Genomic DNA, 23,757 nt, shown 5'->3' with positions numbered 1-23,757 from the left:
ATCTAAACTTCTAGAAATTTCATGCTAGTTGACAAGGATCCCTTAACATACTTCTTGGTAATGGTGGTCAAGCGCGCAGGCGAGACTGGCATAGTAGTACGTCAAATATTTGCTAAGCGAATGTTGACGCCATTCAACGCGGTTAGATGCTGGATACCAAATTAAGCGAGATTAATATTTTGGGAGAAACAAAATCGTTTTAACTATCTACATTTCTCCACCAATATAGTTCCCTCTATCTATATACTCGTATATCTGTTTTACTATCTCTCTCCCTTTTTATATACGTCTCTCTTTCTCCATATGCTTTGTTCCTCGCGATTTTTGTCAGAAAAGAAAATTTTATTTAAACTTACGCAAAAAGTATAAGAATATGTTAATTTGTCGATCATTGATCGATTTCAATGGAGATATCGAGTGAAATTATCGGAGATATTCGCAATTGGAATATCGACTTCTAATCAGATATTCTTACTGACAATTAAAGGATACATACATTTTTTCCACGTTTTTCCTATAGTATTCTATGTACCTTTATTTTTTGACTATTTTGTACCTATTTTGCTGAGCATTTTCGCTTCAGATTCGTTACTTTATGAGGATTTTGTTAGTAGTTTTGTCGTTTCTAATAAGTATGAGTTGACTTTTTCGATTCATTTTAGATTAAAAACAATTCTAGAAAATCATTATGAAATCGCCATTTAAAGCATCTTTTTGCTTATGAGCATTTGCATAATTTGTATATATATTTTTTAAAAACCTTTGCTTTTCTATTTCGGAGCGCTGAAGGTCTATAAAGGCTGTATAGTATTTAATTAAGAAAAACTGCTTGCAAACAACGAAACTAACGGCATTCTCGGTGGATTTTTGGTCATTGTACAGATCTATAAGTAAGATGCCGAACAGCTGATTGACAAATCACAGCTGAGATCAGTAGATCTCAAACACGGAATGTCGTTTTCGAAACAGAGTGCCGAAGTCGATAATGCACGATAATTCATGCCTGTAGACGCAATGAATGTTATGACTTGATAAATTACTAATATATTTAACTTTATGGCGAAATGCATTATGAGTTTTATTGTTTTAAGGGATTGCGAAAAGGCAAAAATATATAAAAAAGTAAAAATGAAATAAAAATAAATGAATATATTTTAAAAAAATATTAAAGTTAAATAAAAATAAATGAATATATTAAAAAAAAAAAATTAAATAAAAATAAATAAATATATTAAAAAAAAATTAAATAAAAATAAAAATAAATGAATATAATTAAAAAAATAAAAATAAAAAAATAAAATTTAAATAAAAATAAATAAATGAAATAAAAATTAAATGAAAATAATAAATACAAATAAATACAATAAATATACAATACATATAAATACAATAAATAAAATGAAAGTATGAAAAATAAGCTTTGGGGGAAATTTAAATGCATTATTTTTTTTTCGTTTTTTTTAATTTTTGTCAAAAAATGGCCTCTTTACTTATTGAAGCCAATCTCGTCTTCGTTGGCGTTGGGAAAATTTATCCATAAATCCATTATTTTTTTTCGGTTTTTTTTATATATGTATGTATATATAATATAAAAAAATTAAATAAAAATAAATGAATATATTTAAAAAAAATATTAAAATTAAATAAAAATTAATGAATATATTAAAAAAAATTAAATAAAAATAAAAATAAATGAATATAATATAAAAAAAAAAAATAAAAAAATAAAAATTAAATAAAAATGAACAAATAAAATAAAAATTAAATATAAATAATAAATGCAAATAAATAAATAAAATGAAAGTATGAAAAATAAGCGTTGGGGAAATTTAAACGCATTATATATTTTTTTTAATTCTTGTCAAAAAATGGTATCTTTACTCATTGAAGTCAATCTCGTCTTCGTTGGCGTTGGGAAAATTTAAATGCATTATATTTTTTTTCGGTGTTTTTAAATTTTTCATTGAAGTCAATCTCGTCGTCAGCGGCAATGTTTTCTACGCAGTTAGCAATTTCAAAATATAGAACTGCTAGAAAGAAACAGCGAGTTTATCTTACTTGTAGCGCTGTGCAATGTTTCGGTAGTGAGCGGGCTGTTGCTGTTGCTGCTAGCCATTAATTGCGTTCAGTAAAAACAAAAGTGTTGCTGCTAATAGATTTATCCCTTATTCACGCTCTTTATATCTTTCTCTCTCTCTCTATCTCTCTCACGCGTATTTATAACGCTTTAAAATACTTTAAATTAATTCGAATGCAAATTTCATCATCTGTAGTTTGAAAAGTTCCAGTTGAATTGGAAAAAAAAAATGAAATAAAATTACATTTCACTTATCTGTTACTTGATTGCGGCTTTGGGTTCATGCAAAATTAGCAAAATTAAATATTTATTAGACATTTTATTTATAAAATAAAATAGTTGTTAAAATAAATAATTTATGTAAATTAAATTTATTCAAAAATTAATGAAATCTAATCGTATTTATATTTTTAGTACTCACAATTTTTTAATATTTTATTTTAATTAGTCGAATTTTTGGCTCTTAGCTTAGCAAATTTTAGTTTATGATTCTCACGATTGTTATTTTGCGCTAATTACACTTTTTTCATTTCTTTATATTCTATTTTTATGTTTTTTAAACCTTTTTTGTAAAATATATTATAAAAAATGTAAACCGAAATATTGTTGATATTATGGGCACCACCACCAACACTGAAAAAAATAAAAATTCCATAATGTTGTTGGTATTCTTCGTATTACATTGGTTTACCTACACCACAACCACAACGAATCAACGCAATGTAATGTAATGTAATTTACACTGTACTGTAATGTAATGTATTTTGGGAAATATTAACAACATTGCGTCTTAAATTTGCAAATTCGCACCGCACATACGGCTTGAAAACAAAAACCAAAAAAAAAAAAACAAACGATCTCAAACCAACTTTGCATACTTGTTCGCCGCATCACGATCTCTCTCTATCTCCCCCACTCACACACTCTTCCTAACATATACCAACACGTCCAGCAGATTCAGCAAATCCGTTTCTCTCCTTAATAGACTCAATCAGAAAGCCGCCAACGCCATGAAGCTAAATATACCTTCGTTGAACCATCAAAAGCCAACAACGGATACGATCTGCGAGTATGAAAGCGAAGAGTTGCTCTTCCAAACGCCCAATTCTACCATACGCGATGAGGATTTCCGTACGCCACTCAATGAAATGCCACCAACTTCATCCGCTTGTTCGCTCTCCATTTACAGCGAAAAGTTTGCACTGAACACACCCTCGCCCACGTATCGCAGCGCCGCTAGTAACAGCCGCAGCGATTCGCGTGCCTCTCAGATCTATGAAAGTGGCAGCGGTAGTGGCAGTGGCAGCGGCAGTGGTAGTGGTAGCGGCAGCGGCGAATCTTGTTCGGAGGAGACAGCCGACGACTCGGGTTTGGATGAAAATTTTCATACGCCACGCGTTGCCAAAATCAAATCAATGGAAAATATCTCCATTATCGAAATGGAGTTCCATCGCGCCTCGCTGGAGTTGGATCGCAATTCACCGCGTCGCCTAAAAATGTTGGCAGATCGCGCGCAAATACCAAAAATAAAATCGCTTAACAATTTATGTTTGGACGACTATAGCGAGCAGCAGGTGCGTGAGGAGTTGTTGCGCATGCGCGAACGTTCGCTGGAGGAGAAGCATCGATTTAATTTGCAACAACGCAAGAATTCCACCTCGTCAACAAGTTCGGGCAAGTTGTTTGTGAAGAACAAAGTGGGTAATGCCAAATTCATTGGCAACGACGATAGCCCACTGCCGCAGCAGCAACACAATCAACAGCCGCCATCATTTATGCAGCGCGGTCCCCACTATCCGATACAGAAGATGCGTTCCATGGGCACCATACCGGATGTGGTGACCGAACGTGTCGAACCGGATCCTTTTCTCACGCCGACTTCGGGACGTAAGCCAAACTTTCCGCTGGTGACACAGTCGGCTGAGAAACCTTCACCTCCCTCGTTTGTTGCGCGCTTGCTGAACTACGATATGGTGGACTCGTCGTCATCGACGTCTGGTACGCCGAATAGCCATAATCAAATGTTACCACAACACCATACACATGGCTCGCTAACTGAAATCTATTCGCATGATCGTGTTAGTCAATTGTTGTCGAACGATCAAAATGCTGCGGCAATGTCGTTCATGTCGCGTACACCTTTCGAGCGCGCCTACCGCCGCACCATGTTGAAGAGTTCAACACCGTTGCGCCAAACGCTCGGCTATGTGCAGTACACAACGCCGCAGGAGCAAGGGATACAGCTGCGCCTGGATGGACATCAGCAGCTGCAGCAGCATGAGCAATTCGCAATGGGCCATCCGGATACGCTTATGGTGCGTCCACACTCAACGAATGCCGCCTACGAGTTAATGAGGTTTGTAGTGCACACAGTTCAAAACATCACAAAAACAAAATAGAACAAAAAAATCATACTTTCAATGCGTCACGGATTTCAACTACTTATTTGTGTGTTGTTCGTTTGCGTGCATTAGATCGTATGGCATTAAACTAATAAAAGGGAATAGACTCACAATGAACATCACTTTGCATACGTTGAACGTCTGGCTGGTATGTGGGCTTCCACAGATGGCCTATTTTAAGGGCATACAAATGTAATTCATTAAATTTCATTTTGTGGTAATAATTGGATTCATAAACATCATAAAAACTGCTTTTCATTTCAATGTTTTTCATGTTTTTTTTATTTTTTTAACTATTTTAAAAACTAGTCCGTTGATAAAGTGAACACGATTGATTGCAATTTTTTACAGCTGGGAAAATACTTCAAAATAGTCAACTACAAATAGTGGTTAAATTAATTTTTGAACACTCAATTAATCATTCGTACTTGAGATTGAAATCATTTTTGAAGTTCAATTTGTAATATTCGAAGAATTTTTGAACAAAAATAATTTTTTTTCCCGTGATTCCTAGGTTGAACATAGGGCCGCAAAAAATAGTGTAACCAATTAAAAAGGCCATAAATTTAGTTCGGAAAATTACTTTTATTCAATTCAAAGTACAAAATGTGTAAAAATAATACAAAATTAAGAATCAATTTACTTTTGCTCGATATGACCACCTTTTGCCTTGACTATGACCTTGCGGCGGTCCAGAAACGAATCGTAAGCTGTCCGAATGTGACTTGCAGGTATTTTGGCCCACTCGCGGACAATTGCGTTTTTCAGCGCCTCGAGACAGGTGAATCTTTTAGTTCGGACCTTGCTCTCCAAAACGGCCCATAGGGAATAATCTATCGGGTACGCATCTGGTGAATTTGAGAGCCATTGTGTGGACGTCATGAAGTTCTGAACGTTGCTTTTTAACCATTCTTGATTCGGTCGAGCTTTGTGAGACCGTGCCGAGACCTGTTGAAACGTCCATGGTCTGCCACCGAAATATTTGTCTGTCCACGGCTTCAAAGCAACCTCCAGAATATTGTCCCGATAATATTTCGCATTTACCTTGACGCCAGACACGATGAAAGCAATTGGATAGAGTGCATTTGCGGTTACACCGGCCCGGCATTTAGCCAAAAGACAGCTGATGCCCGTGCATCAGCTGCACGAGCAGTCTGAAGTTGGTTACACTTCGACTGCCGGACCCTGTATTGTTTTTTTCATCATAAGGAATTATCGAAGTGATTTTTCGGCGGCAAGAAATCGACCCTCGACAGATTTAATGTGGCAGAGATTCTTAACTATGCCTGACTCAAAGGCATTAGGTTCCGACTTTGATCAATAGTTTCAAAAGAATCCTGACTAGTGGGACAATATTTGAGATACAGTGCGTCGAAAAAGTTTTGGAACAGTGAATGTTTTAGAATATTCGCTATATTTTCTGTGTCATGGCACTTTTTTTTCGTTAACTATTTGTAAAAATATAGTTCATACTAGAACAAAAGCAACATATCTTAAAGTTTCAAACTACAACAAAACAAAAAAATTAAAAATTAAATCATCAAATTTTCAACAAAGTCTCGAACTTATTATTCACATTTTTCCACAAAATTTCGGACCTTTTACTCACAATTTTTGTATATATATTTTTTTGATTTTTTTAATATTTGTTTTTAATTTTTTTTTAATTTTTGTTTTTAGTTTATTTTTTTAATTTTTTTTTTTAATTTTTTGTTAAGTTTTTTTTTTTTTTTTGAAGAAGTTGCAAAGCCTGGGAGCGGAAAAGATGGTAATCGGTCGCTGCAAGGTCCGGAGAATACGTCCTATGCTGAAGAACCTCCCATTCGAGCTCTTGGAGTGCGGCTTTGACGACTTGTGCAACATGTGGCCAGGCTTTGTCGACAAGGAGTATGGTCTGCCTATGTCGATTAGATCTTTTCAAACGAATAGCCTCATTCACGCGGTGTAGCTGGGCAATGTAAAGCCCCTTGTTGACCGTGGCATTCTTTTCGAGCATCAAAGTGCATCCCAGTGCACCATGCCCTCCCAGTCCCACCAAACACATTTCATATCCTTCTTTGGATGAAGATCCGGCTTGCCTCTCGTCTTTGGCGTATCTTCTGAAGCTATCAACTGCTTTCTATGCTTCATATTAATGGAGAGGCACCAATTCTCATCTTCCGTGACGATTCGGTACAAAAAGCGGTGTTTATGACCGCGTGTCGCTCGATAGCGGGCGATATGCTGAAAAGCAATTTAAAGCCGACTTTGTTTTTTTTGTTTTTTTTTTGAGCTCGTGCCTCAATTTTTCCTCCCAATTTGTCGGTAAATCTCATTGAATGGAGATGATTATGAACGCAGTTAATTTTTTCCGCCAATTCACAACTGGTTTGGCTACTGTTCTCCTTCAAAAGTTATGCGGGACATTCTTCATCGAATTCAGAAGACCTTCCGCTGCGGGGCGTGTCATCGACTTTGCAAACCATTTCCATGCTGTAGACTCGCCTTTGGCACCTTCTCCATACAAGTCGCAAATTTTCCGGGCTGCCTGCCTCCTGGGTATTCTATTTCTAAGCCTCAAAACTTATAAAAAATTGTTTTATAGAACAGAAAGAGTTCTATCGAATGAATATTTACCTTTTGCCCAACAGCAAAAAAAATCGTTGTAAAATACAAGAAAATATAAAAACGCTGTGGACTTATTCCCCAATCCAATATATTGATAGTAAGTCGATAAAACTTGAACGATTGGTGTGAATAGTTTAAAACCAATTTCTTACCAACTTACTTGGACACGTTTTCTCATAAAAATAAACTTAAAGTGTTTTAAGCCCAAAAATGAGTTGATTAATTGAAATCCAGCTGTATAATTATTGCGATTGATTTATCGTTTTCCTATTTTAGTATGAAAAATTGCGACTATGAAAAATTTAGAGCCTTTCAAAATACGTCAAACAAGTAATTTTATCGATGTGACTTATACAGGTTAGTAATCGAACAAAAAACATAAAAAAGAACTACCTTATTTGAAACGGTGCTGCTAAAAGGTAATCAGTCTTCTCTACTGTTCATAAAAATTACCGAAGACTTTGCTGGAAAAAATTATCGAGATTACTTGCTCAAATATCTTCTCTTATGAAAATTATACTGATACACATTTTAAGGTGAGATTCTTTGTTCAAATATATTCTCGTGCAAGCAAATTATTTTATTAAAAAATATTGAGATTGAAATATCCTTTTTTTTCAATGACAGTCTTTGCAATATAGCAAAAATATCAGCTATCCATTAATGGCGTACTCAGCTGGGTGAAAGCGTAAACTGCATTGCACAAAATATAAATCATTTAAAATATTTACGATTTTTTCCTCATCCGCATCATCATCATCCCATCCACCAGAGATCATCAGAATGCAGCTTAAAAGTGTTGTTGTTGGTAGTTAATTAAAATTCGTTCACCTTTTCAACGCCAAACTAGTTCCATCATTTACATACTTACAAGTAATATGCCTTTTACGATTATGACGCATCATCAATAAAAACAATTCGAAGTGGGCATCTTTAATTGGTACCTAATCAGTACCCAATGCGTACCTAATTTATGTTAGTATCATTCATTGGCAGTTGTTTTGTTCGAATTCGAATTAAATGCATTCGGTTTTATGCCATTTTTTACTGTTTATGGGTTCATTTATTACTTATAGTTCGTGGTTTATTACTTATTTTCTCATTTTATATGGAATATTTGTAGGTGTGTATGTACGTTCATATTTTTACTACTTTTGTTTTAAGTTAAATGCATTTTGTTACGTTTTTATTTACGCGATCGTATTATTTTCCTTGCGCTTTAACTGGCTTGGCTTATGGTTTTTATTGCTTATTTTATTATATTCATACGTATATATATTTAATTGACTTATATTTCTTAATTACTGATAATAATACTGTAAATATAAATTTTCTCATATGTTTTTAATTTCTTTATAAATTGTTTTTTTTTTTTCGTTTTTTTTTAATAGCGTCTCCATATTGGGTTGAGTTTTTGAATGTATTGCGTGTATGACTTCCTTTACTTTTCTGTGCGTGTATGTGTGTGTGAGAGTTAATGCGTCGAAGATTTTGCATTTTAATTCCAGCGTATTTACGACTTTCATCGCATTAAAATTTAGTGTCTCGCAAGCGACAAAAAATACAAATTTTAAACTGGTCTTCAATTTGAACAGCGTCAAAAAGTTAGTTAATGCATTTAGAGTTGGGAAGAAGGAACATAAATCCAGATACATAAGAATTTTAGTGCAGAAAGAAGTGCTGTGTGCGCGGAAAATGAGGTAGGGAAGAATAAATTTATTCAACTTCGACGACTTATGGGGCTCACACTCACCAACGTAAACGTACGCCCGTATCAGCTGACACGATGAAACTAATGAGAGCTTCATTGAAATGAATTCTCAAGACCGTTACGTTCCGTAGTATCGTAAATCGTTGTGTCATCGTGTCAGCCGATACGGGCGTATGGCGCACGTTTACGTTGGTGAGTGTTAGCACCATTACGCATAAGTTTCGGTTCGGCTCTCAACTCAGCTTAGCCTAAGGAATTCCGTACGCTGTGGAGATAGTTTTTTTTTTGATTTTCGTTGTTTTTAAAATAGACTTTTTCATCATTTTAAAATATAGTATACTATTGTTTCAAACGCTTCAAGAGGCTGAGTGGATGTACATACCTACTAAATCGATGAGTTAAATAAAGGAAGTTAATGTTTTTTCCACTAGTTTATCTTTTTTTGTGTATTGAAAAACAGATTTTCTCACCAACGGAAAATGCTATGGTTCAAAAATAAATTAAATTCAAATAAAAGTTAAATAATTTCACAAAAAGCCGAAAAATTGCTGCTATTTTAGTTGAAAGGTCTGCACGGGTCTACAAAATAATTTTTTGTTTTTGTTGGGATTAGAAAAAAACAAATTTTTCATCATTTCAAAAAGGCTTGGCGAAGAGACCTAAAGAAAAGTTAAATAAGAAAGTTCTCGTATTCTTTTTTCCAAGTTTTTTTCAATAATTATTTTTTTAATTTTTTTTTTCGGTTTCTTAGTATTAAAAACCTTTTCTCTCCTAGGTAACATGTTATGATTCAAAAATAAACTTAAATAAATTCCTAAAAAGCCGAAAGAGTGCTGGTATTTTAGTTCAAAGGTCTGCACGAGTCTACAAACTAATATTTTTGTTTTTGTTGGGATTATAGAAATATGTATGAATGAATGAATTTTTTTTCTAAAGCTTCAAATTCTTGGTGAAGAAACCTAAAGAAGAGTTAAATAAGAAAGTTCTCGTATTCTTAAAACGGGAACCCGAGTGCAGTACAATGGACTTAATCATGTCTGAATGCTGTACTTTCTAGTCTGTCCCGACAAAAAAAATTCTTTTTTCGAATTTTGTTTTAATACATTTTTTTTTTAATTTTTTTTATATCTTTTTTTAAATTTTTTTTATATTTTTTTTTAATTTCTTTTTTTATTTTTTGTAATGATTTTTGTTTATTTGTATTAAAAACCACTTATGCTCACTTAGGTAAAATGTTTTGATTCAAAAATAAATTTAAATATTTTCGGAATGAACAATTAATTGATAGGAGCGTTTTGTTTCTAACGTTGATTACACAAGTCTACAAATTAGTTCTTTTTGTTTTTGCTGTGATTAGAAAAAAACAAATTTTGTTTATCATTTCAAAAATTTAAATATTTTGTTCATAAGCTTCAAAGCGGTGGGTGAAGAGACCCAAATCAAAGAGTTAAATAAAGAAAGTTCTGCAATTTTTTTCTCAAACTATTCTTTTATATTATTTTATAACATTTTTTTTTTAAATTTTTTTTTAATTTAAAAAAATTTTTTTTTTTTTTAATTTTTTTTAATAAAAAACTACATTTGCTCACCTACGTTAAACGTTATGATTCAAAAACACATTGAAATATTTTTTCCTAAAAAATCTTAGAAAAAAAATGTCATCACTTCGGAAATTAATTACAATATTTTTTTCAAAAGCTTTAAAAAACTAGTGAAGAGATACAAATTAAAGAAGTAAAAATCTGGTATATTTTTTTCAAAGTTTTCTTCAACATTTTTTTAAATTTTTTTACTAATTTAAATTTTTTTGTATTTAAAATTTGCTCTTACCTACGTTAAACTTTATGTTTCAGAAATAACGTTAAAAGCTTCAAAAATTCCGGTATTTAATTTCGAAGTTTTCTGAATAAAAAAATAATTTAAAGCAAAGTATTGTTTCTAATGCTGATTACTAAAAAATTTATTTTTTTTTGTGACTAAAAATCACATTTTTTCACCGACGCAAAATGTCATAACAAAAATAAAGAACGAAATTTTTCGCAAAGTAAAGGTAAAGAAACTCAAATCGAAGTGCTAAATAAAGAGAGTTCTGTCATTTGTTAAATTGGTTAATCTGGAAAAAAAATTAATGGAATAAATGTGTATTTTTTATTAGACAAGTCTACAAAATATATATACGTATTTTTTTTAATAGTGATTAAAACAAAAACTTTTTTACCTCTGCAAAATTGTATTATATAATTCATAAATAAATTTAAATATTTTTCATTTTTGTTAGGTGATACTATTTGTTAGATGGTAATATTTGTGTGCGATGGTTCTATTTGTGTGCGTTGGTTCTATCTGTTCCGCGCTGAACACGATTTTGAGGTGCTTTAATGGCATAGGCATTGCAAGGGCAAACAAAATTTGAGCACCGTTGAAGATTTGTAAATACGGACCATTGTTACTGCGTATATTTGCCCAAAAAAAATTGAGCTTCTTTGAGGATTTTTAAATACTACCAATCACATTCCCACCTCTCACAACTTAACCTACAATTTGTCGCATAGAGCTAACGACCTACAGACGAAGCATCAGTTTGCACTCTCATCGGTAGTTTTTGTATTATTTTGTTTTTTTCTATTTAGTGGAAAAATAGTAACTTCCATCGATTTTTTTATATTATATTATTTTTCAATTTTTTTGTTGTTTAAATATCGATAAATTGTCAAGCTTTCCTACTTTCTACCTTCCCTCCTGCCTTCTTGCCTTTTGAATTAATTGCATTACCACTCATTTTTACGTGGATTTGTTGTTGACGCTCAGTTTGTTGCAATCGCACACACACATGGGTACATAAATGCGAGCGTGCGACAAAATTCTATTATAATTAATCTCGTCTATTGAAGGTGAACTCTGGGTGCAATTAAGCTTATAAGCAGTTTATTAATGTAGTGGAGTATGTGTGTACGTAGGTGTGTATGTATGTATGTATGTGTGCTACTACAGTATATACTATAGCCTGCAACAGTTCTAAAAACTTTACAATTAAATGCTGTTATAATATTTCTATATGTGCTTAACACTTCTGTCGCATTAAACCCTCCTTTGTTGACACTGACAGTTCTAACCATGACCAGTTTATGAGTTGTGGTATTCTCGCATAGTTACATTTATCAACATATTTTTCTACCTTGACAGTTGGACACTTTAGTTTGTCATTCAATGTTTTTAATTCTTTTTTTGGTTTGTTTTGTTTCCTATATTTTCCTGCAACTGTCATATGTGGCATGCAGTTGACATATGCAGCATTGAAAGTATTGCAACTAACCTTAAATATGCTGTATGTGTCAACAATGGCAAGGCGACGATGAGTGGCTTGTATCCTTTTTTTGTTTTGCAATATTCTTGTATTTGCACTTTTTTGTGGCCATCAGTTTCCGCCTGAAAACCGTGGGGGAGGAATTCATTAAACGTTAATAACAAAACAAATAAATTTGTTGAACTAACTTTAATAATAAATGAGAAGAAAAACTTGCTCAGGCATTTAAAAGTTCACATACGCATTCACACAAATTGGAGCAAGGATGCACATACATATATTTGCATGTATGTGTGTATGAAAATTCACATGCATTGTGTATTTGCTTCGGCTATTGGGTGCTCTTGCACTTGCACGGGTGTCAAGCGCACATACGAACCACTTTTGGTAGTCTACTATCAGGCGCACATTGTCCCTGCACCTCAGACATTGTTAGCGCGGTTACAGCAAATGCTTGTATAGCGACATATATTCATACACAGGCATATATATTCACACACAACCATATATATATTCACACACACATACATTTGACTTGCATTGTGCTTAGTTGCATTGTATTAGGTCAATGATTTTATTGCCGCAAGGCAAATGTTAGCTGGTGCCCTCCTTACAACAATAGGCACTCACGTCAACATACACACACATACTGACACCCTGTTGGACATTTTATTTTTAACGGCTGTGTTTTCATTGTCATCTAATATAGAAAAATTTACATATTCGATAAGACCTCCCTAACAGAGGCAGGGAATAACTCAGCTCAGAAACTAAAATTGAAAATAGAAATTACTAGAAAGGGAAACTCCACTAACTGACTGCCTTCAGTTTCTGGAAAAGTGCAATACATGCTGCTTGTCGCTAATTTACTGCAATAGTGTCGTAATACAAAAACAATTTTTTTAGGTTAAGTATTTAGAAATTACTACCATATCCCTTTTATGCTGTGTAGAAAACTCGGGTGATTTTTTTTTTTTTTTTTTTGTTTTTTTTTTTGTTGGGACAACTAGCAAGTGCAGCACTCAGACATTAATTGAGTCCATTGTACTACACTTGGATTCCCTTTTAATTTTCTTTAAATCTACCCGATCTCCGAAGAAATCTGAGTAGATCTTGTGGTGCCAAGGAGCCAAGATGGTCGCTTCTTAACACAGCAGTGCCAAAGACCTCAAACCTGATTCGGGCGAAGGGCTTAATGACAGAAGGGTTTGCGACAGTCGATCGGACATGACAGGTAACATCAGTTTTGTCCATCTGCAGCCTCTCTCAGCCTGCCAAGCTCGCTTGTGGGTAGTAGTTATCCATTTGCTAACCGTGGCCATGATGACCGCAGAGGGGGATGGGAGGGTGATTTAGTTAGATGCAAAAATGTTTTTACTTCTACTTAGTAAAGTGAAAATTTTGAAGCTGTTTTTCTCAATATTTTGGCTTTTTGAGTTATACTTGTAGTTATGGTCATAGCTTTTGAGTGGTCATGATAAAGAGAGTCCCACCTTATACTCTTCGAAGACATATTCGCAGTGTAGTCTTTGGGTCTTTATAAATCGGAACAGTTTCTCAAACTGTTACTATTGCCCAAATATTCTTGCTGAATGGCGTCCTGAATCTTCATTTTTTCCTTAGTATTTCTATAAATGAATTTCAATGAAATCTACATGCAAAAATTATCTTCATATCCACTCATACTAAGAACCCTAGACATTTTTACGAACTGCTCATCTGATTCGTCAAGTATCACTTGACCCACTACACAGATCTATGAGTTTGTCAGCTAGAAACTTCTTTGTTCAGCACCAAATTATAGACTCCTGGAGATAAAACTGTTTTCGTAGGCAGGTTAGGCTGGGTGCCCTTGGGTGTGCGGGAAACATTTCTCTGATCTGCGTACCAGAACATAAGAACAAAGAGGGAAATGAAATTGCTGATGAGCTTGCAAGGAAGGGGTCGACTAACTTAGTCTCAGAGACCTCCTAGCCGATGATCGGCATCCTCATGAACGGGAATTGCACATCTTATTCCTCAGGAGAGCGCAGAAAAGATGGAGCTCCATTTATTCATACATTATTTGCTATACCGCCGGCTGGGAGCACAAAATGCCGATACAAATAAATTCGATTCGGGTCGTTTTGCAGCTTTTGACTTTATCTGCGGTCAAGTAAGCGAGTCGTCAGGTCATGAATTCGTAATACAGGCTTCGTCTGAATGTTCCATTCTGCCGTCCTCTTCGACGAGAGCCTTGTGGAATCCAGTCTAGAGACGTTCTGCGTATGGCGTATCCATTTACACTTCCATGTGCTATTTCGAAAAAACCTGAAGGGCCAGTACAACATACGGAGGTCTCGGAAAGTCCTAGAAACTTTACGCTATTCAATTTCCAAACTTGTAGCTGTGTTTACCGGCCATTGGGCGATCAACACACACACGGAAAAGCTAGGCTTACCATTAAACCCCCATCGCAGAAGCTGTGGGGACCTTTGAGAGAAGGAAACTGTTGTGCGTTTTCTCTGTAAATGACTGGGTTTGGCAGCTAGACGATTAAGGTCACTGGGTGCCGCTTTCTTCTTCGCAGTGCGCTAACCTAAATTTCATCAGTCTTCTTCATTACACCAACAGTTCTGGCTGGCTGTAGATATCTACCCATTGGAGGTCTCATAATGGTATCAAAACGACGCTTTAATGCTACTTGGGGAGTGCCAGAGTGGTACTTTAACCATTTCACCTACCTACCTTCTTAGGCTGGGTTGGATTGAGTTGTGTTAATTTGAGCTCTATTAAGTTAAGTTGAGTTAGATCTAGATTATCATGATGTGTGTGAGAATTTCCATCCGTCAATTAGAGAAAAACTATTATTCATGTGAATACTCTCTGTAAGTGTTAGAAAGAGGCACATGCCTCTAATACAGATTGCTATTAAGTGTATAGGTGTAGCCACTTGTTAAGCCTGTTGAATTGATGAGCTCCTCAACTCTTTCTTATCTGTATATAAAAATCATCCATAGTTTCCTTCTTCAACCACTTTATACTTCTTTCCATCACTGTCTACTTTTTCCACTGCTGTGTACTTCTTCCGTTAGTGTCTACTTCTTCCATCACTTCTTCCACAATCTATGTTCAGTGTGCATATAGTGAAAACAGCCACCGTGAATTGCTCAGCCAAAGAGAACTGAGGCATCCCATTTAACTCAGCCTATGCTGTCTTTTTAGAGCTAGAAAAGTCGTCTAATCGTTCACTATTTAACTCCTTGCGTTTGTCAACGATGCAGAAAGTGATGAAGCGAATCCAAATCTTATTCATTTCTACACGCTGTGCATGGAGAGATCTCGTTGTAGCATCAGATTACGTGAAATCGACCCTTAAATGTCATTGTTTAAGATTTGTTGAGCCGTCAGCGATTCCTGTCGTTCTTTTTTTGTTTTAGCTTAACTTCGTAGTAAAGACCTAGAAATTTCGTAGTTATGTCTTTAATTCATAAGTTATTTATTGCCATTGTGGTATTTTCGAAATTCTTATTGGGGGTGGGGGTCATGAATGGGATCTGTCTAGATTTACTTGCCTTTCCGTCGGCCATCTCCGAACTTTGGCCTGTCCTCTCATCCACTTTTTTCTTCACTTCAATATTTCTATGTTCAGACAGTCAGTTTAAGATAAGAATAGAGAAGTCTTGAGATACTGGCGTGAAATCGATGCACGCCAAGATACATTTTTGGATTTCGCTTCTTGTACTGTATTACTTTCAGTGTAGCCTAATTGTCAGTAAATACAACGATGTTGGTCTCTCGAGCCGATTTAGCTGGGCATTCCTATTTTGTTTAGTGATAGAGCGTGGATGAATATCTATCCAAGAACTGGTGTCGCTTCTGCAGCATTCTCCAGAAATGTATTGGAATACTGTTGTACTCAATTTGAAACCGGCTACAGTTCCATTCTCTGTCTTTCAACTCCCGAAGTTGGTGGCAACGAAATATAACATAATTCCTTTTCCCTTTTCCAAATAAGGTTATGCACGCCAACTCTTGTACCCGACGGGCTGTCAAGAAGCCTTCAGTTGCATTAATCTAAAGCTAATAATCAAATTCTTTCCTCTCGCCATGGAAATTCCATCATCATCAACTAAACACCACCCTTCGCTAATGAAGAGCTCGAGTTAGCTCGTGAGGTCTGCATTGTGCGGGCATAATTAGTTTATCATGCAACAATCTGAGCTTTTGGTTTTTCAGAGTAGAGCTCGATAGAGAGCTCAACCTCCTATTTGATGTGTGCGTCTTGCTACTTCCCACAAATGTAGGGACCGGCAGTTTAACACCGAATCCTGACGACAGGTTTAGCTTTTACATGGCAGAAATATACTCGGTTGCTTGCCATTGTCGACTGAGGAGCGACCGCTATTAGAAAACACTTTTTCCATCAGCAATGTCTCTGTGCACTTCTCAATGGAGGACACGCACCAGTGCATTCGGCTACGGTGGCCTACTATACTTATCAGCTCTTAATATATAATATGTGACCCAAAGGATATCATCCTATCCCGTCCTTGATTAAGTATGAGATTATCTCGTCTACAGGAACTAAAGGCAGTCTAAATTTAGGCAGTTTATAAAAAGAATTCTGCAAAAACAACAACAATAGCAACATGGTATTGAAATCACTGTTTGTCGTGTGACCGCCTCCCGCTTTTCCCCCCTAAAAAGAGGGTTATTAGCTGTCACCTACAAGTTAAAGATGAAAATATCGACAGGCTATCCACAGAAAGATTACTTTCTTTTGAAAATATTCTTCCCTATTGAAGACGCATTCCAGTTGGGAATCTTACAAACGAATTTTTTCTTCTTAACATACTCACCCTGTAAGGAATGCGGTCGTGCTCTTTACATAGATTTTCAGCCAACAAGAGGAATGTTTTTTCGTCCTTTTTTGCGGTTTAAAGCTTAAAATGGTCAGAAATATTTATTGTCTCTACTCTACAACGATTTTGCGTTATCCTCCTCATTTTGCGACTTTTGCAATTTTGTGTTTTAGTTCTAAATATGCGCATGTATGTGTGTAGGTACACAGATGTATGGATGTTCATATGTATGTGATCCTTATCTTGGGTCTCGTTTGATTTACCGCCTCGTGTGATGTGTCCCTTTAGTGTCGTTCGTCGGTAAACTATATTGCGTGATTTATTGACTTGTAATCGCAGTAAATTCATTCGAAAACATTTTGCACCACTCTGCCAAATTGGCTGGGTAAATTGAAGTGATAAAATTGATTTCTTAGATATGCAATTTTTAACTGATTTACAATAAAAAAAATAGTTATTCGTTCATCAAAATTATTGGAAGTATTATATAGTCCCTCCATTTGTGGAACAACATGAAGACGCACACCACAAATAAGGGGAGGAACTCGGCAAAAGAAATTATGATTTTTTTTTATTATTATATGGAATTATTGTTTAGTCATTCGCTGAGATAAAAATCATTCTCCTGCAGATAAAAATGTTTTTGTAGGCAGATTAGGTTGAATTCTCTTGGGTGTGCAATAAACATTTCTCGGATCTGGGTTCCATAGAGGGAAATGAAATTGCTGATAAGTTTGCCAGGAAGGGGTCGACTAACTTAGTCTCAAAGACCTCCTACATGGTCATCGTCATCTCCCCGACTGTTATAAAGGGGGAATTGCACAATTTATTTATCAGGAAACCACAGCAAAGATGCAGCTCCATTTATTCACGCATTTATTATTTGCTATACCGCCGTCTAGGGCGCAAAATGCCGCTACAAATACATTCCATTGGGGTCGCCTTGCAGCTTTTTTGCGGCTAAGTGGTCTTCGTCTCAATGTTCCTTTCGGCCGTCCTCTTCGGCGAGAGCCTTGTGGTTTCCAGTCTAGAGACGTTCTGCTGATGTCAGTCGCAGGTTTACGGATTGTATGGCCTATCCATTTCCACTTTCATGTGCTACATCGAAAACCCTGGAGGCAGAAACCCCTCAGAAAGTTCTGGAAACTCCACACCATGCAATTTCCAAACTCGTAGCTGTGTTTACCGGCCATTGGACGTTCAGCAAACACACGGGAAAGCTAGGCTTACTCTATTTCAATTTTAGTATAAGAAAGCGCAGGTTTCAAGTGGCTACAAAATCCCGTTGTTTTTTGACAATTTTTTTTTTGTCGCCAAAATCCATTTTTTTCCATATAAAATAAATTATCGAAAGTATTTCTGCAAACGCACAAAAAATGTTCTTTAGTACGCCAAATGTTTTGTTTTCTATTGTCATGACTTTCTGTGCGTCAGAAAAAGTAAAAGATATGTTCTGTAAATATACGACTGTTCTCAATCTGCAATTTAAATTTCTACCTCCGAAATTGAAGAAGTCCTATTTCCTTTTGGCTAATTTGCACAAGCTTGTCTCGAGGCCAGTTTTGTATCAGCAAGAAAAAATTGCAAATACTCAAAGGGTAATAATCACTTGGTTCCAAGTTTGAATTATACGGCGGATGCGATAGATCCTCCCATCCAAAGTACATATTTCTTCTGGCGCTTCAGTTGAAATATGTGCAACCCGATGTTGTCTTCATGGAAAGCAAAACGCTCTTCCTTCCTATTCACCTACACCGTCCCATTCTGGTTGCATCAGACTTGTCAGTTGTTGACAATGGAGGTGGTGGTCTACGTTGAGTGTTTGACCTGATGAGAGCAGCTTCTAGTAGATGACCTCCTTTCAATCCCACCAAATACAAAACAAAACCTTTTTGGTCATTTGGCGTTGAAGAAGTATGTCGATTTTTTTTATTACAATTTTAGTACTACCCAAAATTAAACAAGAAATATGCACTGGCGGTCAAAATAATAGAATCGGGTAAAATGTTATTGAGTACTTTTTTTGTAATATATTTTTGTATTTCATTTTGTATTTCATTAAAATAAAACTCATTCTATAAAAAATATCATAAAAATCATACAAAAACCACGAAAATTTAGCAAATTTAGAAAAATTATCAAAATTAAAAAAAAAATTATCAAAATTTTGAATTTTTTAATTAGATTTTTTTTTATATATTTTTAGAAAAATTGAATGGGAATAAAACTGCATATCCAGTTGTGTTTTAAAGACTGATTATCAGAATGTTGATCAATAAAAGTTTGAAATTTTGACGATAATTCTTTCGAATTCGTTAAATTTTTGTGAATTTTGATACATTTTGAAGCTTTGGTTTACTTGTTGTTTATTGTAAAATGAGCTATATTTTTACGAGAAATTGAAAATAAATAGAATTGCGGTATTTTGAGCAGCTTTGGCTAAAATAAAAGTAGTCAAGGTTAGGTAGTACTGGCTGATAAAAAATCTCACTTACAGATCAGCCAGCACTACCTAACCTTGAATACCTTTGCCTTGTTTTCTTTTAGCCAAAGCTACTCAAAATACCACAATTCTGTTATTTTGTCCGTAAGTGTCTATGCTTTAATCTTTGTTCTCAGGGATTAATATTTCAAATTCTGTCCTATTTTTTTGTTAAGGTTTTCGGATTGAAAACAATGCTTTTTGAATTGCATTTTTTATGAACTACTTTGAGAAAATTTTTGTTTACTAAATACGTAAAATTTGCAAATCAAATTTTTTTTGGCAAAATCCACATAAATTTAAAATGTATAAGCACTGAAATCAAAAACGGAAAAAATAGGGATTGTGATGTTTATAAAAGTTTTTGTTTTAAAAAACTCTAAAATTTTTGTTTTAAAAAACTTAAATTTTTTTTTTTTAAACTTGAACATTTTTGTTTTACAAAACTTGAACATTTTTGTTTTTAGAAACTTAAACATTTTTATTAACCCTCCATTGAGCAGACCCGAGTGCAAGACTTTTTTGTATTTGATTTTAGTAAAATTTTATTTTTATAAAAGATCTATTTATATTTTCATGATGCATATAAAGGGTGGTTAAGTTTCAAGGGCCGATGTTGATTTTGAATAAAGTACAATTTTTTTTAGGAAATTATTGTCATTTGTCTTTATTATGATAATATTGGCTGATAATATTGAATTGTTGCTGGCTTATCGACGTACACCTTTTCTTTCAAATAACCCCAAAGAAAGAAGTCCAACGGTGTCGTTGACGTTTAAGTGTGGTTCACATTCAACATCGGCCCTTGAAAATTAACCATTCTTTATAGATTTTTTAAACCATTTATAAATTTTATTCGTATTTTTTTGCTTTTATATCCGTTAAAAACTGTTGTTTAAAAATATAAATTTTTTAATGAGATTTACAAAAAAAAATGTTTTTCTAAAAGTTTCAAATAAAAAAAAAATAATTGTTTTTTAACCACTATCAGAATTTTTTCGCTACTTAATAAAAAAAAAATCACATATTCACATCACAGAATATACATGTATTCAAATTTATTTCTCAAAATTTCGATATAAACAAAAAAAAAAAAAACAAATTCCGTATAATTTCGGTACTCTTTTGATTCCACATAAAAAAAAAAAAAATATTATATTTTCTTTATGATGCTTTGATCAAAATATTAAAAAAGAATTTATTTGTATATTTCTGATTTTTATATGCATTCAATCAAGACGAATTATTGATTACACTAGTCTACAAGGAAAAGTATCCGAAATAATTTAAACTAATATCTGCTTCTCCGTCCATGCAAAATTCGGATTGATAACAAAAATTAATTTATTAGTTTGAGTTTTCGAGATATCCTAACCTAAAAGTGCAAAAAACCCCATTTTTGCCCATATTTGAGGTTATGTAGCCTTGCAGATGTTTTCTTTCACCAAAATTAAAGGATGGCATCTTTAAATACAATCCTTCTTTTTTCAAATGGCGTTTTGTTTGCTCAAATATCATTTTTTTTCGCAGAGATATCGCATTTTGAAATTTTCATGTTTCGAAATTTTCCTACACCTGAAAATCGATTAAGATAACATAGACATGATATATTCGATTACTAATTTTCTTGAATTGAGTCTTATTTTTCTTAAAATTTTGTCTCACACCATAAGTGTGCTGACTCACCACATCCCTACACTATCTAACCTTTGGGTACCGAGTCACACACAGCCCTAACCCCTAGAAACCACCCCTATCATACCGCGAGCAGGCTAACCCACATAACCGCAAGCAGGCTTTCCCACAAACTCCAAATTTACATACTATTAATCCATATATTTCAGGCCCTCAAACCCAAGAAAATTAGTAAGCGACTATATCATGTCTATGTTATCTTAATCGATTTTCAGGTGTAGGAAAATTTCGAAACATGAAAATTTCAAAATGCGATATCTCTGCGAAAAAAAATGATATTTGAGCAAACAAAACGCCATTTGAAAAAAGAAGGATTGTATTTAAAGATGCCATCCTTTAATTTTGGTGAAAGAAAACATCTGCAAGGCTACATAACCTCAAATATGGGCAAAAATGGGGTTTTTTGCACTTTTAGGTTAGGATATCTCGAAAACTCAAACTAATAGAGCAATTCTGAGGCCAGATTTGGATTCAGCGCATCATAAACCTTCGGAAATATATAGTCTGGTTTCTGGGTCTGAATGCTGGTTAAATTTTGTCGGCCTGTGTTATTAAAGCTGGTATCAGTAAATCAGCTGATTTGTTTTTTTTTTATTTCGCCGTGTTCATGTGGCTGTCAGCCCAGAAGGAAGCAAGGCGAATTCATTCTTTATTTTCTACATTGCCAATACTTTTCTTTGACAATCAAACGTACAAAATATTATATAACAATATATAATATGTATATAATATTGTTTTTGGTCTAGTGCCACCACCTTTAATGAATGGGTCTTGCATTCAATACAAATTTTTTTGAGACGATTTTTTTCGCATTTGTCCGGCTTTCTCACTGAGTAAAATTAAAGCCTTATTTCCCTAAAAGCATACCACTGGTGAGATTTTTTACTCTTCGTGAAAAAAGTGCAGGCCGTTTGTGCCTACTTCTGCCAAATGAAAAAAAAAAAATTATATAAAATTCAATAATTAAAATCTTTGTGTTTTATTTCCACATCTTACAAAATTTCACTAAAATTAACGTTCAGCAGTTTTTTTTCTCTTTTTTTCTGTTAAAAACTAATTTTTTTTGTTCTGTTTAAAAATGTTAAAAAATATTTTGTACTGCTTTTCTTCAACTGCGCTAAAGTCGTTGCTCAATTTTTATTTTTCTTATCTTTGTCTCCTTGGTTTAGTACAAAAACAAAAAAAAAATATGGTTGGGTTCTTTAATTTTCACCAAACATCCACCAACACCCACCACTCACATACACGCACCTATTGAGCCCAGTAGATACACATTTAAAGACATAGACCTACACATGTGTACATACCACTTTCATATGTATGTACGTACATAAGTTTATCGAATATTTTCTTACACCCATTTTCCGTTTAAACAATTTTTTTTTATATTATTACCACTTTATGGCTAATAATTATCGAAATGGAAAATTGTAAGCTTCTTATTGTGTTTAAACCTTGTTTTGAAATTGCTTTTCAATGTCTATACAATAAACATAACTGCATATACTCGCAAATACATATAAATATTATAAATATGTGTTTTTTTTCTAATATCTTTCGCCGCTGTTTTGCTTTCCGCTTCGCCCCAAAAAACTTGCTCAAAAATACAAACCAAACTCCCGCTCAACGCTTTCGTGTGATTTTGTTTGAACAACAAACCGCTAATCATTTGCTTCGCAAACGCCTCTCGCCTACCAGCAGCACTGGCCGCAATTTTAGCGGCGTACCGCGTCGCCTTCTCGATGGCAGTAATCGGCAAATCTCATCAATCGCACTGGGCGCCACCACAACGCCCTCGGCGGCAGCAACAGCAGCGATGGCGGCAGCAGCAGCTGCGGCGGCGGCCTCCAACAGCAGCTCCTCCCCATGCGGTACCCTCGGCAGCATTAATTCCACCCATTCGGCATCCTCGTCCAGTGGTAGTAGTAGCAGCGGTGCAGTCATTACCTTTCAGTGCGCTGGCGGTCATTCGGGCATCGGCAGCAGCAGTGACACCGTAGATGGCATTGGCTTTAACGACGGCGGTTGCGGTGGTGGTGGTGGTGGTGGTTTCGGCGTCATCGGTGTCGGCACACCCAATACCAATCAATTAATTGGCTCACCAAGTAATAATGGCATCGGTTGTGGCATAGGAGGAGCCAGTGGAGTTGGTGGCGGCGGCGGCGGCGGTGGTGGTAGTGGTGCCAATAGTCCACGTCTGGTACCTAGCGCACTCTCCTCTACATCCGCTACAACCGATGCGCTCAGTTCTTTGGCAGCCAGTCCTACAGATGCCTGCAGCATACGTTCCAATCCATCAGCCGCTTCACTTTTACTTACCACCGCAACCATGGCTGCGGCCGAGGCGGCAGCGGCGCAGGTGGCAGCAGCCGCAGCGGGCAACAACTCCGGTCTGAGCTCTTCGGGCGCGACACTCTCGCCGCTTGCGACCACACAAATCATACGGCGGCCCAGCATTACAATGTGCGTTCGCTGGGTGACTTGGAATGAAAACAGGAGCCTTCGAGAAGGCTTCTAAGTGCATTTCGTTTTCAATAATTCAGTATTTGATGTCCTCAATTGCTACAACAGTCTTTTCGTTTTTTTAAACCAGTTAAAAATTGTGATTTGAGTAGCGTTGAAAGTGCCCAGCTGC

The 23,757-nt window shown here is 35.1% G+C and overlaps 1 protein-coding gene across 4 annotated transcripts in view; it reads left to right on the top strand.

Annotated features, from left to right (window-relative positions):
• The window catches only part of LOC128864488 (EEIG family member 2), a 48,762-nt gene that overhangs the window by 14,844 nt on the left and 10,161 nt on the right, over positions 1-23,757 (top strand). The window contains exons 6-7 of one of the 4 annotated variants that reach the window (XM_054104175.1): positions 3,033-4,433; positions 22,824-23,585. The exons of 1 other annotated variant lie outside the window; for it this stretch is intronic. In XM_054104175.1, coding sequence (XP_053960150.1) covers positions 3,033-4,433; positions 22,824-23,585 — 2,163 coding nt within the window. The remainder of the gene's footprint in view (positions 1-3,032; positions 4,434-22,823; positions 23,586-23,757) is intronic. 2 more of the 4 variants (XM_054104172.1, XM_054104171.1) reach the window with 2 other exon arrangements.

Source organism: Anastrepha ludens, chromosome 5 (genome assembly GCF_028408465.1).
Source record: "Anastrepha ludens isolate Willacy chromosome 5, idAnaLude1.1, whole genome shotgun sequence".
Lineage (NCBI taxonomy): Eukaryota > Metazoa > Arthropoda > Insecta > Diptera > Tephritidae > Anastrepha > Anastrepha ludens.
Note: the sequence above shows the minus strand (reverse complement) of the source record. Positions and strands in the feature narration are given on the sequence as shown.